This window comes from Ascaphus truei, chromosome 5, assembly GCF_040206685.1.
Source record: "Ascaphus truei isolate aAscTru1 chromosome 5, aAscTru1.hap1, whole genome shotgun sequence".
NCBI lineage: Eukaryota > Metazoa > Chordata > Amphibia > Anura > Ascaphidae > Ascaphus > Ascaphus truei.
Window position 1 is genome coordinate 232,891,264 of NC_134487.1, and position 25,685 is coordinate 232,916,948.

At 45.7% G+C, this 25,685-nt stretch overlaps 2 protein-coding genes across 6 annotated transcripts in view; both read left to right on the forward strand.

Moving 5' to 3' along the window:
• GCK (glucokinase) overlaps positions 1 to 5,581 on the forward strand; it is a 94,282-nt gene extending 88,701 nt beyond the window's left edge. For all 5 annotated transcript variants that reach the window (XM_075601724.1, XM_075601725.1, XM_075601723.1 and 2 more), the window contains 3 exons: positions 1,688 to 1,843; positions 2,087 to 2,320; positions 2,818 to 5,581. In XM_075601724.1, coding sequence (XP_075457839.1) covers positions 1,688 to 1,843; positions 2,087 to 2,320; positions 2,818 to 2,962 — 535 coding nt within the window. In that variant the 3' untranslated portion in view covers positions 2,963 to 5,581. The remainder of the gene's footprint in view (positions 1 to 1,687; positions 1,844 to 2,086; positions 2,321 to 2,817) is intronic.
• A 3,143-nt stretch (positions 5,582 to 8,724) lies between these two features.
• MYL7 (myosin light chain 7) lies at positions 8,725 to 12,612 on the forward strand. Its single transcript, XM_075601726.1, has 7 exons — positions 8,725 to 8,813; positions 9,552 to 9,662; positions 10,574 to 10,649; positions 11,093 to 11,197; positions 11,497 to 11,575; positions 11,710 to 11,758; positions 12,437 to 12,612. Exons 1-7 carry the CDS (start codon positions 8,811 to 8,813, stop codon positions 12,539 to 12,541), a joined length of 528 nt encoding a protein of 175 aa, XP_075457841.1. The 5' UTR covers positions 8,725 to 8,810; the 3' UTR covers positions 12,542 to 12,612.
• Positions 12,613 to 25,685: the final 13,073 nt, after the last annotated feature.

The window sequence follows — 25,685 nt, forward strand, 5'->3', positions numbered from 1 at the left end:
GTGGTGAAGCGGTGTCTCTGGTTGGGTGTTAGGGGTTACCGGTGTCACTGGTTGGGTGTTCTCTCTCGGTCTCACCCCCAGTCAAATAACTGTTCCTCCACCCAGAGCAGCTATGAGAAGATGATCAGAGGGAAGTACATAGGGGACGTGACCCCTGCTGTCACTGTGTCACTCTGCAGGGGGGGGGGAGGGAAGAGACTCCGTGGCCCTTATTCTATAAAGTGTTTAAGTGCCGATCCTCCCTAGAAAGCCACATTGAAGTCAAAGGAGCTTTCCGTATAACAGCACTGAATCAACGTACTCTTACTTTAGAGAATAAGGACCCCTGTCACATTAGTCCTTTTTCTCTGTCACTGTGTCCTCCTGCTGTGGGATGAACAGACTCTATGTCCAAAAGGTCTGCCTGAGTATGCAAGCAGGTTCAGTAGGTTGTGTCTCTGGGTAGTTGGGGTGTGGCTGTATCTCTGGGTGTTGGGGTGTACCTGTTCTTCTGGGTAGCTGGGGAGAGACGGTGTATCTAGGTCTTGAGGTGTAGCTGTGTCTCTGAGCGTTGGGTGTAGCTGTGGCTCTGATTGGGTTTTGGTGTGTAGCTGTGTCTCTGGTTGGGTGTTAATGGTGTCTATGGTTGGGTTTTGGAGAGTACCCGTGGCTCGGGTGGATGTTGGGAAGTAGCTGTTTCTTTGGGTGCTGAGGTTTAGCTGTGTTTTGGTTGGGTGTGGCTCTGGGTGTTGGGGTGTGGCTGTGTTTCTGGGTGCTGAGGTGTAGCTGTGTCTCTAGGTGTTGGGGGGTAGCTGTGTCTCTTGTTAGGTGTTGGGGTGCAGCTACATCTCTGGTTTGGTGTCAGGGTGTAGCTGTTTCTCATGGTGGATATTGGGGTTTATCTATGTCTGGGTGTTGCAGTGTGGCTGTGCTTGTGGATGCTTGTGTGTAGCTGGGCTCTTGTTGGGTGTTTGGAGGGAGTTGTATCCCTGGGTGTTAGAGGGTAGCTGAGTCCCTGGATGTTGGGGTGCAACTGTGTGTCTGTGTGTGTCTCTCGGTATTAGGTTGTAGCTGTGTTTCCAGATGTTGAGGTGTAGCTGTGTCTCTGGTGGGTGTTGGTGTGTAGCTGTGTCTCTGGGTGGGTGTTGGGGGTGTTTCTGTGTCTCTAGTTTGATGTTGGGGTGTACCTGTGTCTCTTGTTGGGATTCGGGTATAGCTGTGTTTTGGTGGGTGTTGGGGTTTATTTGTGTCTCTGGATAGTTTGGGTGTAGCTGTGTTTATGGATGGGTGTTGGATGTAGCTGTGTCTGTGGTTGGGTGTTGGGGTTTAGCAGTGTTTCTGGGTACGTGTTGGGGTTTAGCTCTGTCTCTAGGTAGGTGTTGGGGTTTATCTGTGTCTCTGGGTAGGTGTTGGGGTTTTAACTTTGTCTCTGGGTAGTTGGACTGCAGCTGTGTCTGGTTGGGATGTAGCTGTGTCTCTGGTAAGTTGGGGTGTAGCTGTGTCTCCGGGTGGCTATTGGCGTGTATCTGTGTCTCTATGTGGCTGTTGGCATGGAGCTATGTCTGTCACTGTTGAGGTGTAGCTGTTTATCTGGGTTGCTATTGGGGGGTATCTGAGTCTCTGGTCAGTTGGGATGTAGTTCTGTCTCCAGTTGGGTGTTCCCTCTTTCCTTAACCCTAGTCTAACACCCATTCCTCCCCCGGAGCAGCTATGAGAAGATGATTGGAGGGAAGTACATGGGGGAGCTAGTGAGGTTGGTCCTGCTGAAGATGGTGAATGAGAACCTGCTGTTTGGAGGCGAAGCATCTGACAAACTGAAGACCAGAGGAGCCTTCGAAACACAGTTTGTGTCCCAGATAGAAGGGTAAAGAGACCAAACACAGCCCTCCTTACTCTGACACTGACCCCTCTCCTCACACTTACCACTTTCCTCCTCCTTACTACCAGCTCTGTACTGCCCCTTCTGCTCTGCACTCCTCTCTTCTGACCCCTATACCTCTATCCTGTCTCTCTCTACTGCCCTTCTCTTTCCTCTCACCTCTCTCCTATCCCAGTCTCTTCCCTACTATCTCTCAGTCCACTCTCTCCCTCTCCCACCCACGTGCAGAGACTCTTCGGATTTCAAGCAGACTTCTAACATTCTGCACACACTGGATGTGCAGCCCACACCGAGGGACTGCCACTGTGTGCGCCTAGCGTGTGAGAGCGTGTCCACCCGTGCCGCCGTAATGTGCTCCTCTGGCCTCGCCGGGGTCGTGAACCTCATGCGGCAGAACCGCGGAGAGGAGCTGCTCCGAATCACAGTGGGGGTGGATGGCTCAGTCTACAAACTGCACCCCAGGTGAGAAGAAGCAGATGTGACCAGAAGTCCCATACCTTTACCCTGATGCTATAAAGTAGGGGAGGAAAGTTTTGGAAATATTGCTACACTATGGCATATTTAAAATGTTCACATTATTCTATAAGATTATGATATATAATGATATGATATTATAATTACCTTTTTAATTATTAAATTAGAAAAGGATATAAATTATATCAGTCATCGATGCATTTTTTGGAAGGCACTGGGTCCCATAGCACACAGGTCAAAAGTCACTGCCTTAAAACATTACAGCCCATATTTACTAAGTGGTGCTAAACCATAAGGCGCCATACAGCCCATTCAAGGAAGTGGGTCAGAGGGTGTCTTCTGGCTGAGACCGCTTAGTAAATGGGCCCTGCCTCTCTACTAAAGGTAGCCACTCACCTGTTCTCCCCTGTCGCCCTCTCCACTGGGACACTGTTCCATGCACCCACCACCCTCTCAGCGAAGAATCATCTCTTCTCTCATTCCAGCTTCAAAGCCAAGTTCCACGCTATGGTGCATACACTGACTCCAGGCTGTGAGATCATCTTCATCCAATCAGAGGAGGGCAGCGGCCGGGGGGCTGCTCTTGTCTCGGCGGTGGCATACAAGATGGCCGCTCTTATTGGTCATTAGCGAGCGTTCCAGCCAGGGGATCCACCCCTTCCTCCCCCTCCGCACACAACCACCCAACTCTGCTTCCCACAGACCTGCAGAGCGTTGCTTCATTAATAACTATGCCGCCGCAGAACACCCCTGCAGTGCATTGATCCAACCCTGCACCTTATTATATCATGTATATCTGCAGACACAGGCGCTAATTACTCGTGTGGTAATATCTGCAATAAGAAGCCACATAATGACCGACTCCCAGGCGCCCCATTTATATTCCGATGCCAAACAGCATTATCTTCCATGGCAGAGACGAAAACCACGTGTCGGAAACGTTTTAACATCAAGTCCGTTGTTTATAAACGAGCACCACCATCCATCTTACGCTTAAATATTTCATGTGCGTGGCTGCCCCACTTTTTGAATGATTATGTAGTGCAGTAGGAGAGGTTAGTGAGCAGGCCTGTCTCCTCTGACTGGTTTGGGGTTAGTCTCATGGATTATTAGCACCAGCATCTCATAGATTTCAGTGGAGTCTCACTGATAACAGTCTGCACTTTTCCATCAAGATAACATTTTGTTTTGTCCCAGAAACCGCGCTGATGTTGGAGGTTGACAGCTCTGGCATCACTGTGTGTTTTAGGTGACTGCAATCTTGTTCATTTAAACCAAACCGGCCAGTCTGGGAGTAACACTGACCCCATGCGTCTTGCTGGGATGTTATCTGTGTGGAAGCTCCAGCGGTCTCTGCAGACCACCTTATTCGTCCCTTTTCACCTCCCCAGTTTAGGACTCTCAGGTAACCTCCATTCCCACAGGGCCTATCACAGATAGGTGCAGTTCCCAGTGGAAAACACTCTCACCCTCCCCCGGAAGAACTACAGCCTCAGGGAGGAGTATAACACAGATAACTTGGGTCTTTAATCTTTATAGTACAGCATCAGCATACTGACATCATACAGTATACCTCAGTACACTATCTTCTCTTTGTAGCAAGAGAGATTATCCCCACTGGACCCTACATAACCTAGCCGAGTGTCACCTCTCAGCTTGATCTTCTCTTGGTCAACCCCCAGGGCTTGAGGCCCCAAAGGTCTATCCCTGTCTCCCACACGCCCTGGTGGAGCATGGGGTAGGTGATCCCACTCCCCTGAGGGAGGGGGTAGAAGGTGAACCAGAGCCCTGGCTCCACACTTCTACAACTACTAAATTTGGAGCTGGAGACCCTTTTTGTTACCAGAGGAGGGCTCCAGGTCTCAGCCCCGTATGGGCAGTACCCAGGCCAAAAGCCCTGTAACAACTGTATGCAGATGTCATGTTTATACCAACCAACATCTGACCACTTCTTTCAGGAAGATTTGCCACGAGGGGTGTGATTTCCTCTGACTGCTCCGTTCTGAATATCAGTATATGTTAAACAGGAGTTTGCACAGGCAAAGCCCCCTCTCCTTCCTCTAAAGCGCCTCCAGGACAGGGGGACTAGAGGTTACGTAAACACTTGATTGACAAGTGCACCCCCCCCCCCCCATTCATAGGCCCCCGATTAAAAGAAAATTCTTAATTTCCAAATAAGCCGAAACTGGCGAATCTTTGCTTTTAGTCTGGTTACATTTGTATATGGAAGACAAGTATATCGAAAAGTTGTTTTTTAAAAAATAAAAAAAATTGTGTGTGCGCAAACTAACAAGGATTGCACCTTTTTTAAATAACCAGCTGGGGACGGGTTCAGGTAATGGGGACAGACTACAGACCCTACCTTTTTATTATAGATTATGCTGCTTTAATTAATGAGCCAGACACAGCTGTTATGCAGGCCTACAGTGGATACACCCATGTACTGACTTCATTCCCCGTGTGTCTTTGGCCACGCGTGTATCAAAGTGTAACCGTGAATGTTAACCTGCTGCTATATCAAACACAGGTGAAGATAGAATGTGTTTGTGCTTTTCGAGTTTATGCGGGGTCACTTTTATCTGACAAAGGGTGCCTCACCCAGATCTGTATGTGTCAGAATATTATCCCTGGATATTAAATCAGCAGTCTTTACTTACTTTAGGATATCTCTTCTTGTCCTTTCCAAGGCAGTTTTTATTTTTTAAATCTGATTCTTTGTTCAAGAGATATAACTGTTTAAAATATTAACTGTCCGGGAGATTTCAATGGAGCTCTCCACTCAGTGGAGAAATAGTATACTAATAAAAGCCAATTGGCCAAAAAATAATAAAGTTTTATTATTAGAATGACGACAAAAATTACTTACAAATATAACCCATTCAAAAGTATAAGTATTAGTATACTATTTCTCCACTGAGTGGGGGATGTGTGCTACTGGTCACCTATATCCTCTATAATATGTACATTTAGACAGGACTATTAAGTCGTACGCATATCTTTAAGATTTGACAGAGTGCAACCAGCAGTCTAAAGGTTACCATGGTACCCCCATGATTTATATATACAGGCAGTCCTCGGTTATCCGACACAATGCGTTACTCAAAATGGCGTTGTAAAGCGAAACACGTTTTCCCATAGGAACACTGTTTAAATGAAAGGTTCCGTTCCTGAAGGCATTTTTAACACTAAAATACACCAAATATTTTACGCAGGCAATAAGATATGCAGCACACACATAAATTATATAGTGTATATACTGTATTATATATATAACATAATAAATAATATATTATATAGTATAATATAATATTATATAGTATATTATATATATATATGCTCTTACAAAGCTTTGCAACGTTGTTTATGTGAATGTGTATATATATATACACACATACACAACGTTGCAAAGCGTCGTAAGAGCGTTGGATAAGCCATTTTGGCGTTGTAAAAATGAATATAGGTATTCATTGCATAGCGTTCGATAAGCCATTCGTTGTAAAGTGAAGCGTTGTAAAACGAGGACTGCCTGTATATATATATATTTTTATTTATTTTTAAAAAAAAAATTTTAAAGAGCTGGTCTTGCTCAGGGGACAAGATACTAACATTTATATCAGGTAAACATATATAGCTTATGTGGGTGAGGGGGATTGATGCTTTAATGTACCAGGGGACGGGCACCCATTATCCAGACAAAAGGGCCCTTCCAAGTCCTAGTTTCTCTGTGTAATGTTAGTATTATTATTATATCATTTTATGTTCGGTATTGCTTCATTTTGGAGTAGTAATTAATTTATTGTTAAATATCACATTATTATGTATATATGTATTTGTTTTCTAAAAAAATTAGATAATTTGTGTTTAATCTATTGGTCAATTTCAGGTTTTAAATTGTTGTTAAAGAATAAACTGCCCCCTCCTCCCCCCCCCCCCTCCTCGGCAATAGAACATTTCGTTCTCTGTTGATCATGTGTTGTGTTGAGTTATGATGTCATAGGGTTTCTGTGACAGGAAGAGCCTCTGCACAGGACAGCTGTGACCCCACGGCAAAATGCTAATAATGTATTCAACTGACAAATCTCCATCTGCGCCATCAGCGTATGTACATGCAGATGTTATATGGACCCAGAAAACGTATGGGACGCAGCAGGGATGTTTCCTTATATAGGTTTATAAAATGTATTATTTTTACAGTATGGCTATTATAAATAATATGACACAAATCATTTATAGTTACTAACACCAGTAATAAATAAATCCAAAATACAACACGATGCGTCAAAAATAATTTAAAAACAAAATATTGTGTCTCCATGCGTATTAAGCACGTTTATGGAGGTTTGTATTACTTTAAGCACTAAATTATTGACGCGCATATTTAAACAATTAAATCTTATTACATGGTCCTTAATGTATCATATTAGATTGATTGTATTTTGTCCCTGCGTTATTCTGGGAGTGTCAGTAACGCACATATTACAATGGGTTGTGTTAGATTTCATGTCTGTCGTTTTTATTAGTGCATAATCGCTATGTCAGTTGTAAGGTGCATCAGAAACTTTATTACGAAACGTCTAAAAAGGCTGAAGGAGCGGCTCAGTGAGTAAAGGCACTGATTGATAACAATGACGAGTTTGAATCAGGGAAACATGCTTCAAAGCCCGGTGTCCGCTCCTTGTGACCTTGGGCAAGTCACTTTATCTCCCCTGTGCCTGAGAAAGATTCTCAGCTCTATGTACAATGCTGCATACACTGACACACCAGAAAAAAAGGAAACGGAGAGAAACTATTTGTCTATCAAACCAAACGTGCCTATAGCCAGACTGCGATGTTCTCCGAATCCTCGAGGGCTGTGTGACCTCGTGGAAAGTCTTCTTCTTTGCCTTTTATCTCATGACCTAAGCATCAAATGCATTTAACTTAACCCCTTTGATGCCAGAAGTGGCAGTGACACATTGTGATAGAACACACAGAGCGATATAAAAACCACGTAGAACGATATAGTAACATGCAAAGTGATAGCATAACACTGCTTAATATTACCGTATAACACACAGAGCAATGCGTTGAATACTTCCCTGGCAGAGGGGGTTAATAAAAAGTGAATTATGTGCAGTTTAGACCAGTCTTTTTCAAACAGGGTTCCTAGGCACCCTCGGGTTCCCTGGGCATGTCTGAAAGGTTCCCTGCAATTTTCTGGTCATTTGAAAATTGTATCAAATACAGAAGAATTCACAATGCATCTGATCACGGACGCGCTATTAGAGATGGTTGGGGGTTCCTCAGAATTTCATTTATGGTTCCTTAACCAAAAAAAGGTTGGAAACCACTGGTTTAGAGACTGGCTTATGTGTAATAGGCTTGTAGTTGCATTTTGTTTTGTTCCACTACAGAAGCATCTTTCTGTAATACTAATAAATGCAGCATTTACTTGCAAACTTGTTCTCACTGTCTTGTGTTATACAGTATAATTATATAATGTTACTTTATCCTTACACCACACAGGGAGCGTCCTTACTAAATTACATCAGTGAAACACACTAACACCCTTAGGGTAGGTCCATACTGCCGCAGACCGGGCGGAGGCGTCTGCGCGGGGCGCGGTCAAATTGCCTAAAGGTATTGATCGTGCCCATAGACCACGCTGATTTCTCAGCGCTACTGCCAGGTCACGTGAACGGTTCGCCCAATGAGGGCGAACCAGCTCCGTGACGCCCCTAGGCACGCCCCCCACAGCGCGTCTACCATGGGCCGAAAACACAACCGCTTCACACGGGTGACGTCACACGGGCGAAGGCTGTATGGCCTTAGCCTAAGGCTGTGCTTATAGTACCGGTGACGCGACATCGCGGCAAAACAAATGTATTGCCGCCGTCGCATGTGCTTATAGTAGAAGCGACGTGACGTAGCGACGGCTTGGTCGCGATCGCTAGAAGTCGTCAATTTGATTTTTCCGGTGACCGCAGCGTGACGTCACCGTCGCCGGCACTATAAACTCAGCCTTATACAGGGTACACACAGTGTAAATTTACCTGCCAAAGCAAATAATGTGACAATGTAATTCCTGGTCTGAAGATGTTGTTATATGTACCTAAATAATCTCTCATATAATATGGCTACATAGTACCTTGTGTGTTTCATGGTTTAGGATTTGTATACATGCAGAATATACAGTACACACAGGTTTCATTAAGGGCGGTGCGAAGGAATGAGACGTGACAATACTGCAGTGAGAGAGTTTGGAGGTGCTAAGGTTGGTAATACAGTAATAATGGGTAGCTTTACGGCAGTAACGTATGATTATCTGCAGGCCGCTCTGGAATCTGGGCTCTTTTGTTCTTATCTCTCCTCGCTCTGTAGGGCCTTGTTTGGTTCTGTTCCTCAGCTCCTGTGCTATTTTAGCTGCGGGTGAGATAAGGTGGAGTATATAGTGGGGGTCTGAGGAGCAGGGGGCCGGTGATAGCAGAAGAGCAGAGAGATGGTGAGTAACCTGTGCGTGCTGTGAGTATGTACCCATTATACTAAACCCAAACATCAGCTGGACGGACCCCCCCTCCACCCACTGATCTGTCACTGCACCTCCATCCTACCCTGCAGATCCACTACTATTCTTGTACTGAACCCACACACAGCTGTCACTGCACCTCTATCCTGCCCTGCAGATCCACAACTATTCTTGTACTCAGTCAACATACAAACACACAAACACAACTCTGTCACTGCATCTACATCCTTCCCTGCAGCCTACTCTGCTATTCCTGTACTGAACCGACACGCACAGCTGTCACTGCACCTCCTCCCTGCCCTGCAGCACCCTCTATTATTCCTGTTCATACTGCCCCCCCCCCCCCCACACACACACAGCTTTGTCACTGCACCTCTATCCTGCCATGCAGAACCATCACCTGTTCCAGTACTGACTCCACACAAACACACACAGCTTTGTCACTGCACCTTTACCCTGCCTTCCAGTCTGCCTCTGTTATTCCTGTACTGACCCCACACACCTCTATCCCTACACCTACTTCCTGTCCTGCAACCCAGTCTGCTACTCCTGCACTGACCTCTCTTCACATACGCACACAGCACTGTCCGTGCACCGCCACCCTGCCCTACTCACCCTCTTCTATCCCTGTACTGACAACACACATACACCTGCATCCTGCCCTCTGCTCCCTCCTCTCCCTCTGTCTCATGTGCTTCCCCATATTTTCTGCAGGCCAGCAGGAAAGCGGTGACGCGAGGGAAGGCTGCTGCTAAACGAGCTCAGCGCGGCTCTTCCAACGTCTTCTCCATGTTTGAGCAGTCGCAGATCCAGGAGTTCAAGGAGGTGCGGAGCCAATACACAGCACCCCCTGTCGCCAGATCTGCAGAGCATCCCCTCACCAGACCTGCAGAATATCTATAACAACCTGTATCACGACATAGACCTGCCGAACATCGCTCTAACAAATGTATCATGACATAGACTTGCAGAACATCGCTCTAACAAATGTATCATGACATAGACTTGCAGAACATAGCTCTTACAAATGTATCATGACATAGACCTGAAGAATGAACATCTCTCTAACAACCTGTGTTATGACATAGACCTGGAGAACATCGCTCTATTAACTGCATCATGACAGACTTACAGAGCATTGCTCTAATAACTTATATCCAAACACTGACCTGCAGAACATTGCTCCGATAGCCGTATCATGACATAGACCTGCAGAACATCGCTCTGATCGCCATATCATGACATAGACCTGCAGAACATCGCTCTGATCGCCATATCATGACATAGAGCTGCAGAACATCGCTCTGATCGCCATATCATGACATAGAGCTGCAGAACATCGCTCTGATCGCCATATCATGACATAGAGCTGCAGAGCTCTATAACTGCTCAGGCTTCAGGAACAGTGGTCTGGAATAACCTGGGACTGTAATTCAGAATGATTTAAGCAATATATTTAGGCCATGACAAGAGCAGATCTGTAAAAAAAAAATACTCAATAGTTTAAATATGGGAATTGAAGTTTGTAAATACTAAGGCAGTGGTACTCCAGGCGTGAAGATAAAGTTACTCTATAACCCCGCCTAGTACCATTACACTTCCACCACCGGTTCTTGGGATATGAATATCGTGTGGTTTAAAATTAATATATTTATTGGGGGAGCGGCCCATGTAACACTGAAGAGGGGGGTCTTAACCCATTCACTGCCAGAGGGACAATGACTGTGCTTTTCCAGGCGTTCAGCTGTATTGATCAGAATCGTGACGGGATTATCACCAAATCCGACCTGAAAGAGACCTACATGCAGCTGGGTAAGTTTCCCATTTGTGCAACAGCAAGAAAACATGAGTGGTACTGTAATGTCTGATCCATAAAGAGTAAAAAAAAAAAAACATTCTTGATAAAGTGGGGAGAGGTATCTGCTTCTGGTTTTATACCAATCGCTTATTCGGTAGAAGAAAAGAAAATGCACTTTTTAGACATACTAAATTTTATGCACTCATTTTATATAAAGTAGTTTGACTTTCTACCACCTTAGAACTATCAGTCTCTCATCACGGCTTTTGATGCCCATTGGCCAATGGGTTATGTATAATTTGGTATGCCTTTTTTATTTGGAGAACACTATGGTGGCCCAACTTCCTGTACATAGACTCTTGGGTTTTGACATCACTTCCTGTGCATGCAATTTTGACATATGACATAATTTCCTGCTCTTGACTTCACTGCTTTTTTTTTTTTCTTGCTCCCTCAGGTAAGATGAATACAAATGACGAGGAGCTGGAAGAAATGCTGAAAGAGGGGAAGGGACCGATCAACTTCACAGTGTTCCTGTCGCTGTTTGGTGAGAAGCTTAATGGTGAGTGAAGGAGACCCATTGCTCCCAATGACATCATGGCATGACATGTCCCCTCTGTCACTGCCATTCTCTGTCCCTTATTTCAATGTCATGTGACTGTCTCTTTCGACTCTCTCACACTCCCTTTATCCCCTATATGCTCTTTCCTCTGTATGACTGTCCCATCTCCCATGCTCTCTCTGTCCCCTTGGTTCTACCACCGGAAATCAGACACATTTGTTACTCCCAGCAGTAATGCAGTCAGTCTCCAGTCCCTCCCAGCATGCACCTCACTCCTATCTTTGGATCTCGATTCCCAGGAACAGACCCAGAAGATTCTATCCTTGGTGCCTTCAAACTGCTGGACCCTGACAGTACTGGCAATGTCAACAAAGACGAGTGAGTCCAACCAGATCCAGGGGAGGATGCAACAAGGCATCTCTGGGATGGCGCAGCTCTGCTTCACAATGTATTGAAGGTTTTCTCTGGCAGGGAATGAGTCGAACTAATTTGCTCCCTATTCTCGTTTCCAGGTTAAAGAATCTGCTGATGACCCAGGCAGACAGGTTCACAGCAGAGGAGGTGAGCAGCTTTTGCCCCTCCCTAGTTGGGCTCCCTCTAGTTGTGAGGCAGGTGTGCACTGCACTTTGGAGTAAAACGTTGTCAAAACACACCTGAAAAGTATTGCGCCTCTCAATAAAACTGGTTTATAGAAATGGGGGAAGATTTAATACAATAAGACAGGAAAAAATTATGCAATTTGATACATCCTATTACCACATGTTCTTATTATAAAGCCACCTATTGTAGTATATAACCACTTCCCATAACTCCTCTTATTGCTGCATATAACCACTTCCCATAACTCCTCTTATTGCTTGATATAACCGCTCCCTATAACTCCTATTGCTCCATGTAACCACTTCCTATTACACCATATAACCCCTCCCAATAACTCCTAATGATCCATATAACCGTTCCCTATAACTCCTCCTATTGCTCCATATAACCACTCCCTATAACTCCTCCTATTGCTCCATATAACTCCTTCTATTTCTCCATGTAACTGCTACATAGAACACATATTGCCTCATAGAACCGCTCCCTATAACTCCAACCTTCATTGATTTACTACAACAACGACTCCTCATATTACTCCATATAACTGCTCACTATAAGTCCCTCTTTTGCTCTAAAACCCTGAATCTGCTGTTTGACTTCTTCTTTAAGATGGGAGATATTAATGGCTTCTCCTCATAGGTGGAGCAGATGTTTGCTGTGACTCCGATTGATGTGGCCGGAAATATCGACTACAAGTCATTGTGTTACATCATCACACACGGAGATGAGAAGGAAGACTCTTAAAAGGCCGGCGTAGAGACGCTGTGAAGTTGCCTTCTCAAGCATTGAATTAAAATGTTCTTTTTTTTATACAACACGATTCAGTTGATTTTTTTTTTTTTTTTTAAAGGAATAATTGTATATGTCCATCACCAAAAAGTAGCTCTCTGTGCATTAGAACTGCAGGAGAAGACTTTTAGACAAAAAAAAAAAAGTAGCTGTACTGTGCATTAGAACTGCAGGGGAAGTTTTTTTTTTTATAGAGATTCCAACTTCCAATGACCCAAATACATGTGATCTTTAGTGTTCAGGGTCAAAATATGACTTTAATATGTTTCCCTGCGAGGGAAAAGAAATAAGATCTATTCAATTGGATGGGACTAAAATCTCCAGTGTGGGAAGAGGGAGACACAGCATATGAAATAAAACCTACGAATTAGAATGGAAGTGAGAGAGAAGTGCAGAAACGAAGAGACAATTTCGTCTTTACAATAAAGAAGGCGAAGTTTAGGTCTGTGATATAAACTTGGCGCAATTTCTATCACACGTCCACCACTTTCCCTGTTATATAGCACGTGATAGAACATTGAAAGCTGAGAGAGGGAGAAAAGGTGCTCAGGATAAATAGGAAGAAGGGGGTAAGATGGTCCGTGGTTCACAGCAACTTCAGCAGCCAACGCATGGATGTCTAAAAAAACTTTATTGATCGCTAGCAGCAAACATCAGGCAACCACTCTAACATGTTTCGTCCAGGCTATGGACTTTTTCAAAGAGTGCTGATAGTGTATGGCAGCCAAATAGATATAGGGAGTGGTGAGTGTATGCCACCAATAGAAACAGGGAACGTATTTAAACCTCACCTGTGGTAGATTAATCATTAAAGTGGATAACTATCTCCCCAACAATCCCCATAGCAATGGCTGCACAACAAGGTATTTACAACATACACATGAAAAATCTTAAAAACAAAACAACATATAATGGATAAATTTAAAAACACAACTACTGATGTTTTAAGTTACCAGCATCATTATTATTATATAAAGCTATATCAATTAATGGAAGTATACAGATGTATAACAAAGGATTTCATATATCTAGTACTTATAAAATCTTTTTTGTACTTATAAAGCATTTTCAGTATCAAGATTCACTTTAAAGGGATATAAACATTTTATCAATTTATTCACATAATTCATATCCATGAATACAGTGGCAACCGCATGACAGACAGTAACTTAATATGTCACCTCCCAGATCACAATGTAATTGGGTGAACACTGTGAACCCACCCCAAAACTTAGCCATTACCCCATCAGGAAGTGTTTCAGTTCCCACTCCTGATTGATGCCGGCCGGATGGAGTGTGTTCAGAGTGTACACCCAATACATTTCCTGTTTATTTAATACCCCCTCTCTATGGCCTCCTGTAGCGTTACAAGGGATATGTTCAATTGCCATATAGGAAAAGTTGGCTATTCCCCCTTTAGGGCATCTGGAGAAGTGTCTGGGAACTGGATGAGACACATCATTCTTTTTAATAAGCCTGACATGCTCGGCAATGCGGGTCTTGACTGGCCGAATGGTTCGTCCCACATATAATTTTTTGCAACCACATCTCAAAAGATAAATGGTGTAGGATGTATTACAATTCAAAAATTCTTTAATAAAATATTTTTTTCCATTGATGTCAGTTTGGACAAATTTTGTACTATGAACATATTTACACATGGAACAATTTCCACATGCATAAAAACCTTTAGGAATACTACCAATTCTTTTAAGATCAGTTTTAGTTTGAAAGTGACTTGGCGAGAGGTGTGATGCTAGTGTCTTAGCCCTACGGAATGAAAATTTTGGTCCCTTCAAGGTAAACTCAGCAATATCCTTATCAAGGCACAGGGTGTGCCAATGTTTATGCACAATGTCGCATATAAGCTTGGATTGGCGACTATAAGTCGTGATGAATAATGGACTCATATCACTATACTTGCTCTTAGATTGTATGTACCCCTTATGATGTTTGTCTTTTTTCTTTTTATCGAGGATTCCAGGGCGATCCAAAGTCATAGCGTACTCGTATGCTGTCTGGATATCTGTATATTTGTAACCCCTGGCTTGGAATCTCTCAAATAGTGCTTGTGACTGCAAAGAGAAATTCTCGTCATCAGAACATATCCGTCTCAACCTTACAAATTGGGCCCTCGGAATACTTTTGATTAAAGATTGTGGATGACAACTTTTGGCTGACAGTAGTGTGTTTCGGGAGTTTGGCTTGCGAAATATGTCAGTTTGGATTAGCATGTCATGGTCTATGTAAAGGAGCAGGTCCAGATAATTGATGCAATTTATATTTTGTTCATAAGTGAATTTGATATTAACATTATTGATATTAAGTGTGTTTATAAATGCTACAAGTGATGATTCATCGCCGTCCCATATAATAATGAGATCGTCGATGAATCTTTTATAGTAAATAATTTGTGAACGATAAGAATTATTACTGTGATATATATATTGTGCTTCCCATAACCCCATGAATAAGTTTGCATATGATGGTGCAAAACTTGTGCCCATTGCAGTGCCTAATAATTGTAAATAAAAACGTGAATCAAATAAGAAATAATTGTGAGTTAATAAAAATTTAATAGATTCTAATAGAAAAGTGCAAAGTGAAGTGGACAGATGTGATAAATTTAAAAAGTGCGTGATAGCTAATAACCCGTGATCGTGATTAATGATGGAATACAGAGAGATCACGTCAAGGGTGACCCATCTGTATTCTTTTTTCCAGATCCTTTACATCTACCATGAGGTCCGTGGAATCCTTAATGAATGACGGTAATGCCAGTACCAATGGTTTGAGATAAGAGTCCACATACCGCGATAACCCATCTCCCAAAGATCCAATACCTGCCACTATAGGACGACCAGGAGGGTCGACCAGTGACTTATGGATCTTTGGGAGATGGTGGAATACCGGAATCACGGGATGTGGACTTCTCAAAAATTCAATCTCATGTTTGTCTAATGTACAAAGTATCTTTCCAAATTCAATAATTTCATCTAGTTGACTAATAAAGTCCTGTGTTGGATCCTTTTTAAGAAGTTTATACTGATCCGGATTCCCTAGCTGCCGTAATGCCTCCTGTTTGTATTGTAGGGTGGATAAAACCACAAGGGCTCCACCTTTATCAGCATTTCTAAACATGATGTCTTTGTTATGCTTCAAGGTGTCTAGTTCATGAATCTCCGTGTATGTCAGGTTATTGGCATGCATAGATGAGCAGGAGAAACCTTTAGATAAAATTTGAAGGTCTCTTTCTACCAACCTTTCAAATGCCGTAATGAAAGGCCCCCTATTGGCATTGGGGCAGAAGATAGACTTCTTTTTAAATCCTGAGGAGTGGGTGCCAAAGAAAGGTTGGGAGAAAGCATTGATTTCTTCGCCTTGCTGCTCAAGTAATGCGTCCAAGTCTGATAATACACAGGTTTCCTGAAAGGTATCAAGAGAAATATTAGTTAATGCATCATTAGTAACAATATTAGGTAGTTCATCATCAGTATTGGGTAATACAACATCATTATCAGAGTCAGACAAGTTATTAGTTTGAAAATGTCCTCTTGATATAAAAAACTTTTTTAAGGATAATTTGCGAGTAAACCTTTGGAGGTCAATCACAGTCTGGAACAAGTGGAAGTCCTGAACCGGGGCAAAACCCAGTCCCTTATTTAGTAGAGATAATTGTGCATGGGAGAGTTCCACTCCTGAGAGATTAATGACGTTATTATCACACTCATCTATGTGTACTTCTTTCTTTTTGGTCTCCCGCGAGTTTCCACGTTTTCTCCGCGATCGTCTGGTTCGCGGCGTGATCGTGTTCCTGTGGATAAAAAAGAAGACGAAGAGGGAGCCTGTTCCTGATTTTTTGATCTGGCCCCATTAGATGTGATGGATGACCTGCTGTCGCTCCTAGATCTCCCATGGTTATCCCGTATACTCTCAGTAGAACCTTCAAAAGATACAGAGTGAGATCTCAATTCGCACTCTGAGTAGTCTGACTCCGCACCTGAGTTGTCAGCTGATCTTCCCTTTAAGATAGACTTATTAGGGTTGCTTTTAGACCATCCTTTGGATTGAGGTTTAAACCCTCTTGCTGTATTGGATCCCACATTCTCTCTTGTTTGAGGTTTCTGCCAACAATAAATTTGTCCTTTTATATAATCTACACGGTCTCGTTCGAACTTGCTTTGTTTTTTGTCACTTATTGTGTCCTCTATGGTCTCAATATTAGTCAGCAGGGTTTTGTCGGTTTTTATAAATTGATCCATTTTAGTAAATGGCTTCAAGTTGTTCCTCAAAAGGTTTATTTCCAACATTAATTGCTCCTTTTCTTTTGACTTCTGCTGAATGATTAGTTCCATTAGCTTTAAGGAACATTGGTTTAGAGTATCAGTCCAGTCCTGCTCAAATTGCATATTGGTAAAGCCAAATGTTGGTGTCTTTTTTATTCGCAAACCTCGTGGTATTCTTTTACATCTAATATAGTTGTTCAATGAGGTGATGTCCCACCATAGGCGTATATTCAACACCAACAGTCTTTCTAGCTTTACAAAGTAATGTGTGAGGTCTGAAGGCTCCTCACATATAACCTCAGTACTTTCATTAAACAAGTGGGCAGCTTTTTTTGAACGTTTGGCATTATCCCCGCATGCATTGACATATGTATCCACATTTGTATCCTCTGATTCAACATCAATATCTTCCATGGCAAAAAAACAATATAATAGTATTGAATTAAAAATAAAAATTATTTATTAATATCTTGTTAAAAACTCTCATGCGTTGGCTGAAGCCTAAGTGCAAAAAACAGTAATCCTTAAATTCTTGAGTAAATAATGTCCTTTATATTTTGGAATTTTCCAGGATAGTCCAAATAAGCATATACAATTTACTTATTCACTTATTCACTTGCCCGTGAGCCATCAGGTAGAAATAGATTGCTAGAGAATATGGAATTACCCAGTATACCGAGGCTGCTAACAGGTAGTGCACACACTTTATGGCAACTTGATTGAAGAGAGACCCAGCAATGATTCATGAAACAATAAGCCTCCGGTATTGAAAACAGGGAGTTGGGTAATAGTAAGCCGGATAGAGGTACAGGGGGACACCTCCCTAAGGGGCGCCCCCAAGTAAATCACAGCCCGGCACTAACCGCCTCAATAATCTCCCTGAAATACCGCGTGGAGGTTAGGAGTACTCACGAAAAAGCCGTCCCTGTTGGTGCAGGGAATTCTGCAGCGGCTTCCTCCTCTGGTGTAGCTGGCGTCAGCGTGCTCCGCCGGAAATGATGACACAGGAAGAAGGGGGTAAGATGGTCCGTGGTTCACAGCAACTTCAGCAGCCAACGCATGGATGTCTAAAAAAACTTTATTGATCGCTAGCAGCAAACATCAGGCAACCACTCTAACATGTTTCGTCCAGGCTATGGACTTTTTCAAAGAGTGCTGATAGTGTATGGCAGCCAAATAGATATAGGGAGTGGTGAGTGTATGCCACCAATAGAAACAGGGAACGTATTTAAACCTCACCTGTGGTAGATTAATCATTAAAGTGGATAACTATCTCCCCAACAATCCCCATAGCAATGGCTGCACAACAAGGTATTTACAACATACACATGAAAAATCTTAAAAACAAAACAGAACATATAATGGATAAATTTAAAAACACAACTACCGATGTTTTAAGTTACCAGCATCATTATTATTATATAAAGCTATATCAATTAATGGAAGTATACAGATGTATAACAAAGGATTTCATATATCTAGTACTTATAAAATCTTTTTTGTACTTATAAAGCATTTTCAGTATCAAGATTCACTTTAAAGGGATATAAACATTTTATCAATTTATTCACATAATTCATATCCATGAATACAGTGGCAACCGCATGACAGACAGTAACTTAATATGTCACCTCCCAGATCACAATGTAATTGGGTGAACACTGTGAACCCACCCCAAAACTTAGCCATTACCCCATCAGGAAGTGTTTCAGTTCCCACTCCTGATTGATGCCGGCCGGATGGAGTGTGTTCAGAGTGTACACCCAATACATTTCCTGTTTATTTAATACCCCCTCTCTATGGCCTCCTCTAGCGTTACAAGGGATATGTTCAATTGCCATATAGGAAAAGTTGGCTATTCCCCCTTTAGGGCATCTGGAGAAGTGTCTGGGAACTGGATGAGACACATCATTCTTTTTAATAAGCCTGACATGCTCGGCAATGCGGGTCTTGACTGGCCGAATGGTTCGTCCCACATATAATTTTTTGCAACCACATCTCAAAAGATAAATGGTGTAGGATGTATTACAATTCAAAAATTCTTTAATAAAATATTTTTTTCCATTGATGTCAGTTTGGACAAATTTTGTACTATGAACATATTTACACATGGAACAATTTCCACATGCATAAAAACCTTTAGGAATACTACCAATTCTTTTAAGATCAGTTTTAGTTTGAAAGTGACTTGGCGAGAGGTGTGATGCTAGTGTCTTAGCCCTACGGAATGAAAATTTTGGTCCCTTCAAGGTAAACTCAGCAATATCCTTATCAAGGCACAGGGTGTGCCAATGTTTATGCACAATGTCGCATATAAGCTTGGATTGGCGACTATAAGTCGTGATGAATAATGGACTCATATCACTATACTTGCTCTTAGATTGTATGTACCCCTTATGATGTTTGTCTTTTTTCTTTTTATCGAGGATTCCAGGGCGATCCAAAGTCATAGCGTACTCGTATGCTGTCTGGATATCTGTATATTTGTAACCCCTGGCTTGGAATCTCTCAAATAGTGCTTGTGACTGCAAAGAGAAATTCTCGTCATCAGAACATATCCGTCTCAACCTTACAAATTGGGCCCTCGGAATACTTTTGATTAAAGATTGTGGATGACAACTTTTGGCTGACAGTAGTGTGTTTCGGGAGTTTGGCTTGCGAAATATGTCAGTTTGGATTAGCATGTCATGGTCTATGTAAAGGAGCAGGTCCAGATAATTGATGTAATTTATATTTTGTTCATAAGTGAATTTGATATTAACATTATTGATATTAAGTGTGTTTATAAATGCTACAAGTGATGATTCATCGCCGTCCCATATAATAATGAGATCGTCGATGAATCTTTTATAGTAAATAATTTGTGAACGATAAGAATTATTACTGTGATATATATATTGTGCTTCCCATAACCCCATGAATAAGTTTGCATATGATGGTGCAAAACTTGTGCCCATTGCAGTGCCTAATAATTGTAAATAAAAACGTGAATCAAATAAGAAATAATTGTGAGTTAATAAAAATTTAATAGATTCTAATAGAAAAGTGCAAAGTGAAGTGGACAGATGTGATAAATTTAAAAAGTGCGTGATAGCTAATAACCCGTGATCGTGATTAATGATGGAATACAGAGAGATCACGTCAAGGGTGACCCATCTGTATTCTTTTTTCCAGATCCTTTACATCTACCATGAGGTCCGTGGAATCCTTAATGAATGACGGTAATGCCAGTACCAATGGTTTGAGATAAGAGTCCACATACCGCGATAACCCATCTCCCAAAGATCCAATACCTGCCACTATAGGACGACCAGGAGGGTCGACCAGTGACTTATGGATCTTTGGGAGATGGTGGAATACCGGAATCACGGGATGTGGACTTCTCAAAAATTCAATCTCATGTTTGTCTAATGTACAAAGTATCTTTCCAAATTCAATAATTTCATCTAGTTGACTAATAAAGTCCTGTGTTGGATCCTTTTTAAGAAGTTTATACTGATCCGGATTCCCTAGCTGCCGTAATGCCTCCTGTTTGTATTGTAGGGTGGATAAAACCACAAGGGCTCCACCTTTATCAGCATTTCTATTTCTATCAGCATTTTTATCAGCATCCCCGCTCTCATCTTCCGCCCCGGGGGGGGGGGGAGGGGGGGGAAGAGCGGGGGACAGGAGAACGCCCCGCGGCCTTACACAGGGGCAAGCGGGACATGGGAGGCATCCCCGCTCTCATCTTCCGCCGGGGGGGGGGGGGGGGAGGGGGGGAAGAGCGGGGGACAGGAGAACGCCCTGCGGCCTTACACAGGGGCAAGCGGGACATGGGAGGCATCCCCGCTCTCATCTTCCGCCGGGTGGGGGGGAGGAGGGGAAGAGCGGGGGACAGGAGAACGCCCCGCAGCCTTACACAGGGGCAAGCGGGACATGGGAGGCATCCCCGCTCTCATCTTCCGCTGGGGGGGGGGGGGAGGGGGGGGAAGAGCGGGGGACAGGAGAACGCCCCGCGGCCTTACACAGGGGCAAGCGGGACATGGGAGGCATCCCCGCTCTCATCTTCCGCCGGGGGGGGGGGGGAGGGGGGGGAAGAGCGGGGGACAGGAGAACGCCCCGCGGCCTTACACAGGGGCAAGCGGGACATGTGAGGCATCCCCGCTCTCATCTTCCGCCGGGGGGGGGGGAGGGGGGGGAAGAGCGGGGGACAGGAGAACGCCCCGCGGCCTTACACAGGGGCAAGCGGGACATGGGAGGCATCCCCGCTCTCATCTTCCGCCCGGGGGGGGGGGGGGGGGAGAGCCGGGGACAGGAGAACGCCCCGCTAACACCAACATAACCGGGACAGGAGGAAAGGCACAAAGAATTAAAAATAATACTTACTGTGTCCGTGTTCTCCGTGGAATGGCTGCTCGTTGGGGGCGGGCTAATATATAGAGTCTGGCCGCGCGCCCACCAAAGCCTGGGAGCGCGCGCCAATCAGATGGTAGGGAGGGGGAGTATTTTTTTGTTTCAGCAAGCGCGGGAAATTTAAAAAAAAACACATGTGCTGCTTGGGCCAATAGTTGCTCGGCCAGAGGGTAAATCCACTATCTGGCCATGTAAATGTATAAATTGTTAATACAAAAAGGTTGTATTAAGTGTGTTTATGTGACTTTTTGTGGTATATATATATTTATGTGTATATATATATATATGTGTATATATATATATATGTGTATATATATATATATATATGTGTATATATATATATCTCTGTCTCTCTCACTAGAATGTGTATTAATATAAAAATAGCTGCAATAAAATAAATATAAAAAAAATTACCCAAACACACCCAAAAAATCAGACTTACCAGCAGGGGGGGGGGGCGCGGCGCAAGGGTGCTTGCGGGTGGTTGTGGCGGTACTGCGGGTGGGAGAACAATGCTGCGGGGGGGACGGCAGTACAGGGGTTTCCCGCGGCTGCGTGGGTTGTCTAGGCGACTGTGGTGTGTGGCGGGACAGCCCTGTCATGGGGGGGTAGGGAGGGGTGGCGGTGCAGAGGGTGGGGGTGGCGGTGCAGAGGGTGGGGGTGGCGGTGCAGCGGGGAGCCCGGAGGCTGGTCACAGCAGTTGCCTCCAGCCCCGCTGCAGGCATCACGCCACTGCTCACGCGCGCACCAGTGTGCTGCGGTGGCGGGCCGAAGCTGGGCCGATGGGGGGTCACAGCAGTTGACATCAGCCATGAAGCACCTGTCTCGCCAGCTCCCACGTGAAACAGGGCTCCCTCTGACGCCGGCGTGCCGGAAACTTAACCATGACTACATCCGGCGCTACCACAGGGAGACACCGCCATTTTTTTTGCAGCAATTTCTTATTTTATTTTATTAACAGGCGCCCGGCCGCGCTGGGGCCCGGGTGGCCGGGTCAGGGACGCCAGAACCCTTTCTCCCCCGCTGTTGGCGGCCCTGATTAAGATGGCGCGCTGTATAAGGCCAGGGAAAGCACCCGCTTTCCCCTGAGCCTCAGCGCGCCTCCGCACGCCAGCAGGAACCCTGGCCAAGGCCTTATGTGTCTGGCCAGGGTGAGCATCGGGGCTTGAGACGCTTGCAGAGCAAGCAAAATTGAATTTGCCGCCTCCAAGAGGTTCACCTAATGAGGGCGAACCAGCTCAGTGCCGTTGTGGCCCGCGCCCCCAGATGAGCGTGCACCTAGCCACAAATTGCACAGGCCGAGCAAGGGCGCAGCGCTCGTGTGCCAGCACGCCACGCTCCCTCCCAGGCCGCAGCCTAAGGCTTAGGTCCATAGAGACTGAAGCCGTGCGGAGGTGCGCTGAGGCTGAGGGAAAGCAGTGCTTTCCATGGCCTTACAGTGCGCGCCGTCCGTGGGCGTGTCTGGGGGCGGGGCCAGTGACGTCACGGATCTGGTGCGCCCTCATTGGCCGAAACGTTCATGTGACCGGCCCTGCGCTCTGGCAAGCTAAGAAACGAAAGATTTATTAAGACACGCTTCCGCAGGCGTGCGCGAGCCCCTGCTAAAGCTGCTCTCATTGCGGCTGCAGAGGCTCAGTGCCAAGCAGCAGCGCGCCTAAGGACTCTGGCATGGTGCCTCGGGCCGCGCTCCTGCTCTGCCTCGCCTACAGAAGCTGGTGCTTTTTTGTGGCCTGACAGGTGAGGCAGTGAGCGCGCTATGGCGGCGGGGCGAGGGTGTGGCGGAGGTGGGGCGGGAGACGAGTCTAGTCCCTCATCCCCATTGGATGTTTGGTGTCACGTGACCCCTCCTCCGCTCCCCTCAGCGCGTATATTTAAACTTGGGCTGTCGCCGGCATTTACACACGCCTGCGCACGCACCGCGTAAGCTGCTCCGAAGGCTGCGGTCCAAGTAAGTACTACAGCGCAGGCCTGTGCGATCAAGCCCCGCCCACCCAGTTCCTTCCGTCCCAGTCCCTACCGTGTCGCTCACCTTTCCCAAGCTGGCAGGGGAGTTTGAGATTGGCATTTGCGATGGAGGCGTGGCCAGGCCGCGCCGGCGGTTCAGCCAATGAGGGCGTACCAGCCGCGGGGACATCATGGCCACGCCCCCGCAAACCTACCGCCACGCCCCCCTCCCATCGCAAACGTTCTCTCTCCCCTCAGAACGCAGATCGCGTTGTAGGCCTGTGCATGGGCCGCATGCATTTTTTTCCATTTTATTTCCTACTGAGTGCGAATAGCCGTGCGGCTATTTGCCCTCAACTGAACTGAGGACTGAGTGCGAATAGCCGAGCTGTTAGGAACACTGTACTGTCAGTAGGTTTGTATGCCTCTGTGCCCTTAAAAAGCATTAGAAAGTCTTATAGCTCAGTGGTTATGCTCCAGGCCATTAGTACGGTGATTAAAGGCATAGAAACCTGTATATAACAGCTCAGCTATTCGCACTCAGTTAAGTTCTACTAGCTCGGCTATTCGCACTCAGTAGCTCGGCTATTCGCACTCAGTTAAGTTCCATAGAAACGTGTTCATAACAGCTCGGCTATTCGCACTCAGTTAAGTCTACTAGCTCGGCTAGTCACACTCAGTTAAGTTCTACTGAGTGCAAATAGCCGCACGGCTATTCGCACTCAGTAGAAAATAAAATGGAAAAAATAAACATCCCTGCCAGGAATGGAACCCTGGTCCACTATGCGAATGGCCTGCTGCATAACTGCTGCATAACCACTGAGCTATAAGACTTTCTGATATTTTCGTGGTGAATAAAGGCATAGAAACCTGTTCATAACAGCTTGGCTATTCGCACTCAGTTAAGTTCTACTGAGTGCGAATAGCCGTAAGGGGACAAGGGTTCGATTCCAGGCTGGGATGTTTTACTGAGTGCGAATAGCCGTGTGGCTATTTGCACTCAACTGTGAATATCCACTGCCCAGGAACACGTTGACCCCTTGTTCTCCGCTCTTCATACCAGCTACATCCCAGGACACAGTATTTCCTCACATCCAGATTAGACTGTTACTTTTCAGGAGCGTACAATATGTGATTATTTCATTCGGTGCTGGTTTGTCACAGTTCTAGATGTCATTACTCTGAGACTACATATGCACAGTTAGTACTCTCTCAGTTACACAATCACTTAACCTCCCCACCTGGGAAAACTGCATTTTTTTTTATTCCATAGGCAGTGACCCACTTAGTACACAATGTCGCTCATTACTAGTCTTTCTCAATTGCAAGATGACGGAGTCCCACACATCAAAATGTAATTTTTCACCGCATCAAACTCAATCAAATCGGCGAATCTGCAGTTACGTTTCTATGCCTCCACCAATATGGCGGCCAAAAAGTTCACCTAATTTCTGTAATACTGTAAACTAATTCCCCTAACCTTCCCAAGGTATGGCGCCGTTATCAGGACGTCGCACTGTGATTCAGTAACCCTGGCATATCGTGGTGCGGCCGGGCGGAGAGAAGCCTTGGCGGGAGCGGGAGGGTGAGTGGAAAAAAAATAGAGGGGGGATGCTAGTTACTACTGTATGCCCCCCACATTATATAATTACCATGTGTATATATGAATATATAAACAGGACTGTCAAGCGATGGTCTGCAGATCTGTCAGTGTTGAGGCTGAGCTTTCCCCCTTTTATCTCCCCCACCCCGCTCTCCCCCCCCCCCCGCTCGCTCTCCCCCCCCCCCGCTCGCTCTCTCCCCCCCCCCCCCGCTCGCTCTCTCCCCCCCCCCCGCTCGCTCTCTTCCCCCCCCCCGCTCGCTCTCTTCCCCCCCCCCTCGCTCTCTTCCCCCCCCGCTCGCTCTCTTCCCCCCCCCCGCTCGCTCTCTTCCCCCCCCCCGCTCGCTCTCTTCCCCCCCCCCCCGCTCGCTCTCTTCCCCCCCCCCCCGCTCGCTCTCTTCCCCCCCCCCGCTCGCTCTCTTCCCCCCCCCCGCCTCGCTCTCTTCCCCCCCCCCGCTCGCTCTCTTCCCCCCCGCTGCTCTCTTCCCCCCCCCGCTCGCTCTCTTCCCCCCCCCCGCTCGCTCTCTTCCCCCCCCCCGCTCGCTCTCTTCCCCCCCCGCCTCGCTCTCTTCCCCCCCCCGCTCGCTCTCTTCCCCCCCCGCTCGCTCTCTTCCCCCCCCGCTCGCTCTCTTCCCCCCCCCGCTCGCTCTCTTCCCCCCCCCCGCTCGCTCTCTTCCCCCCCCGCTCGCTCTCTTCCCCCCCCGCTCGCTCTCTTCCCCCCCCCCGCTCGCTCTCTTCCCCCCCCCCGCTCGCTCTCTTCCCCCCCCCCGCTCGCTCTCTTCCCCCCCCCCGCTCGCTCTCTTCCCCCCCGCTCGCTCTCTTCCCCCCCCGCTCGCTCTCTTCCCCCCCCGCTCGCTCTCTCCCCCCCCCCCGC

Excerpts from the sequence above, each read along its gene's own strand:
- MYL7 (XM_075601726.1), top strand. Across the intron at positions 10,650-11,092 it reads AGAGACCTACATGCAGCTGG|GTAAGATGAATACAAATGAC; the intron begins GTAAGTTTCCCA and ends TTGCTCCCTCAG. Across the intron at positions 11,198-11,496 it reads GTTTGGTGAGAAGCTTAATG|GAACAGACCCAGAAGATTCT; the intron begins GTGAGTGAAGGA and ends CTCGATTCCCAG.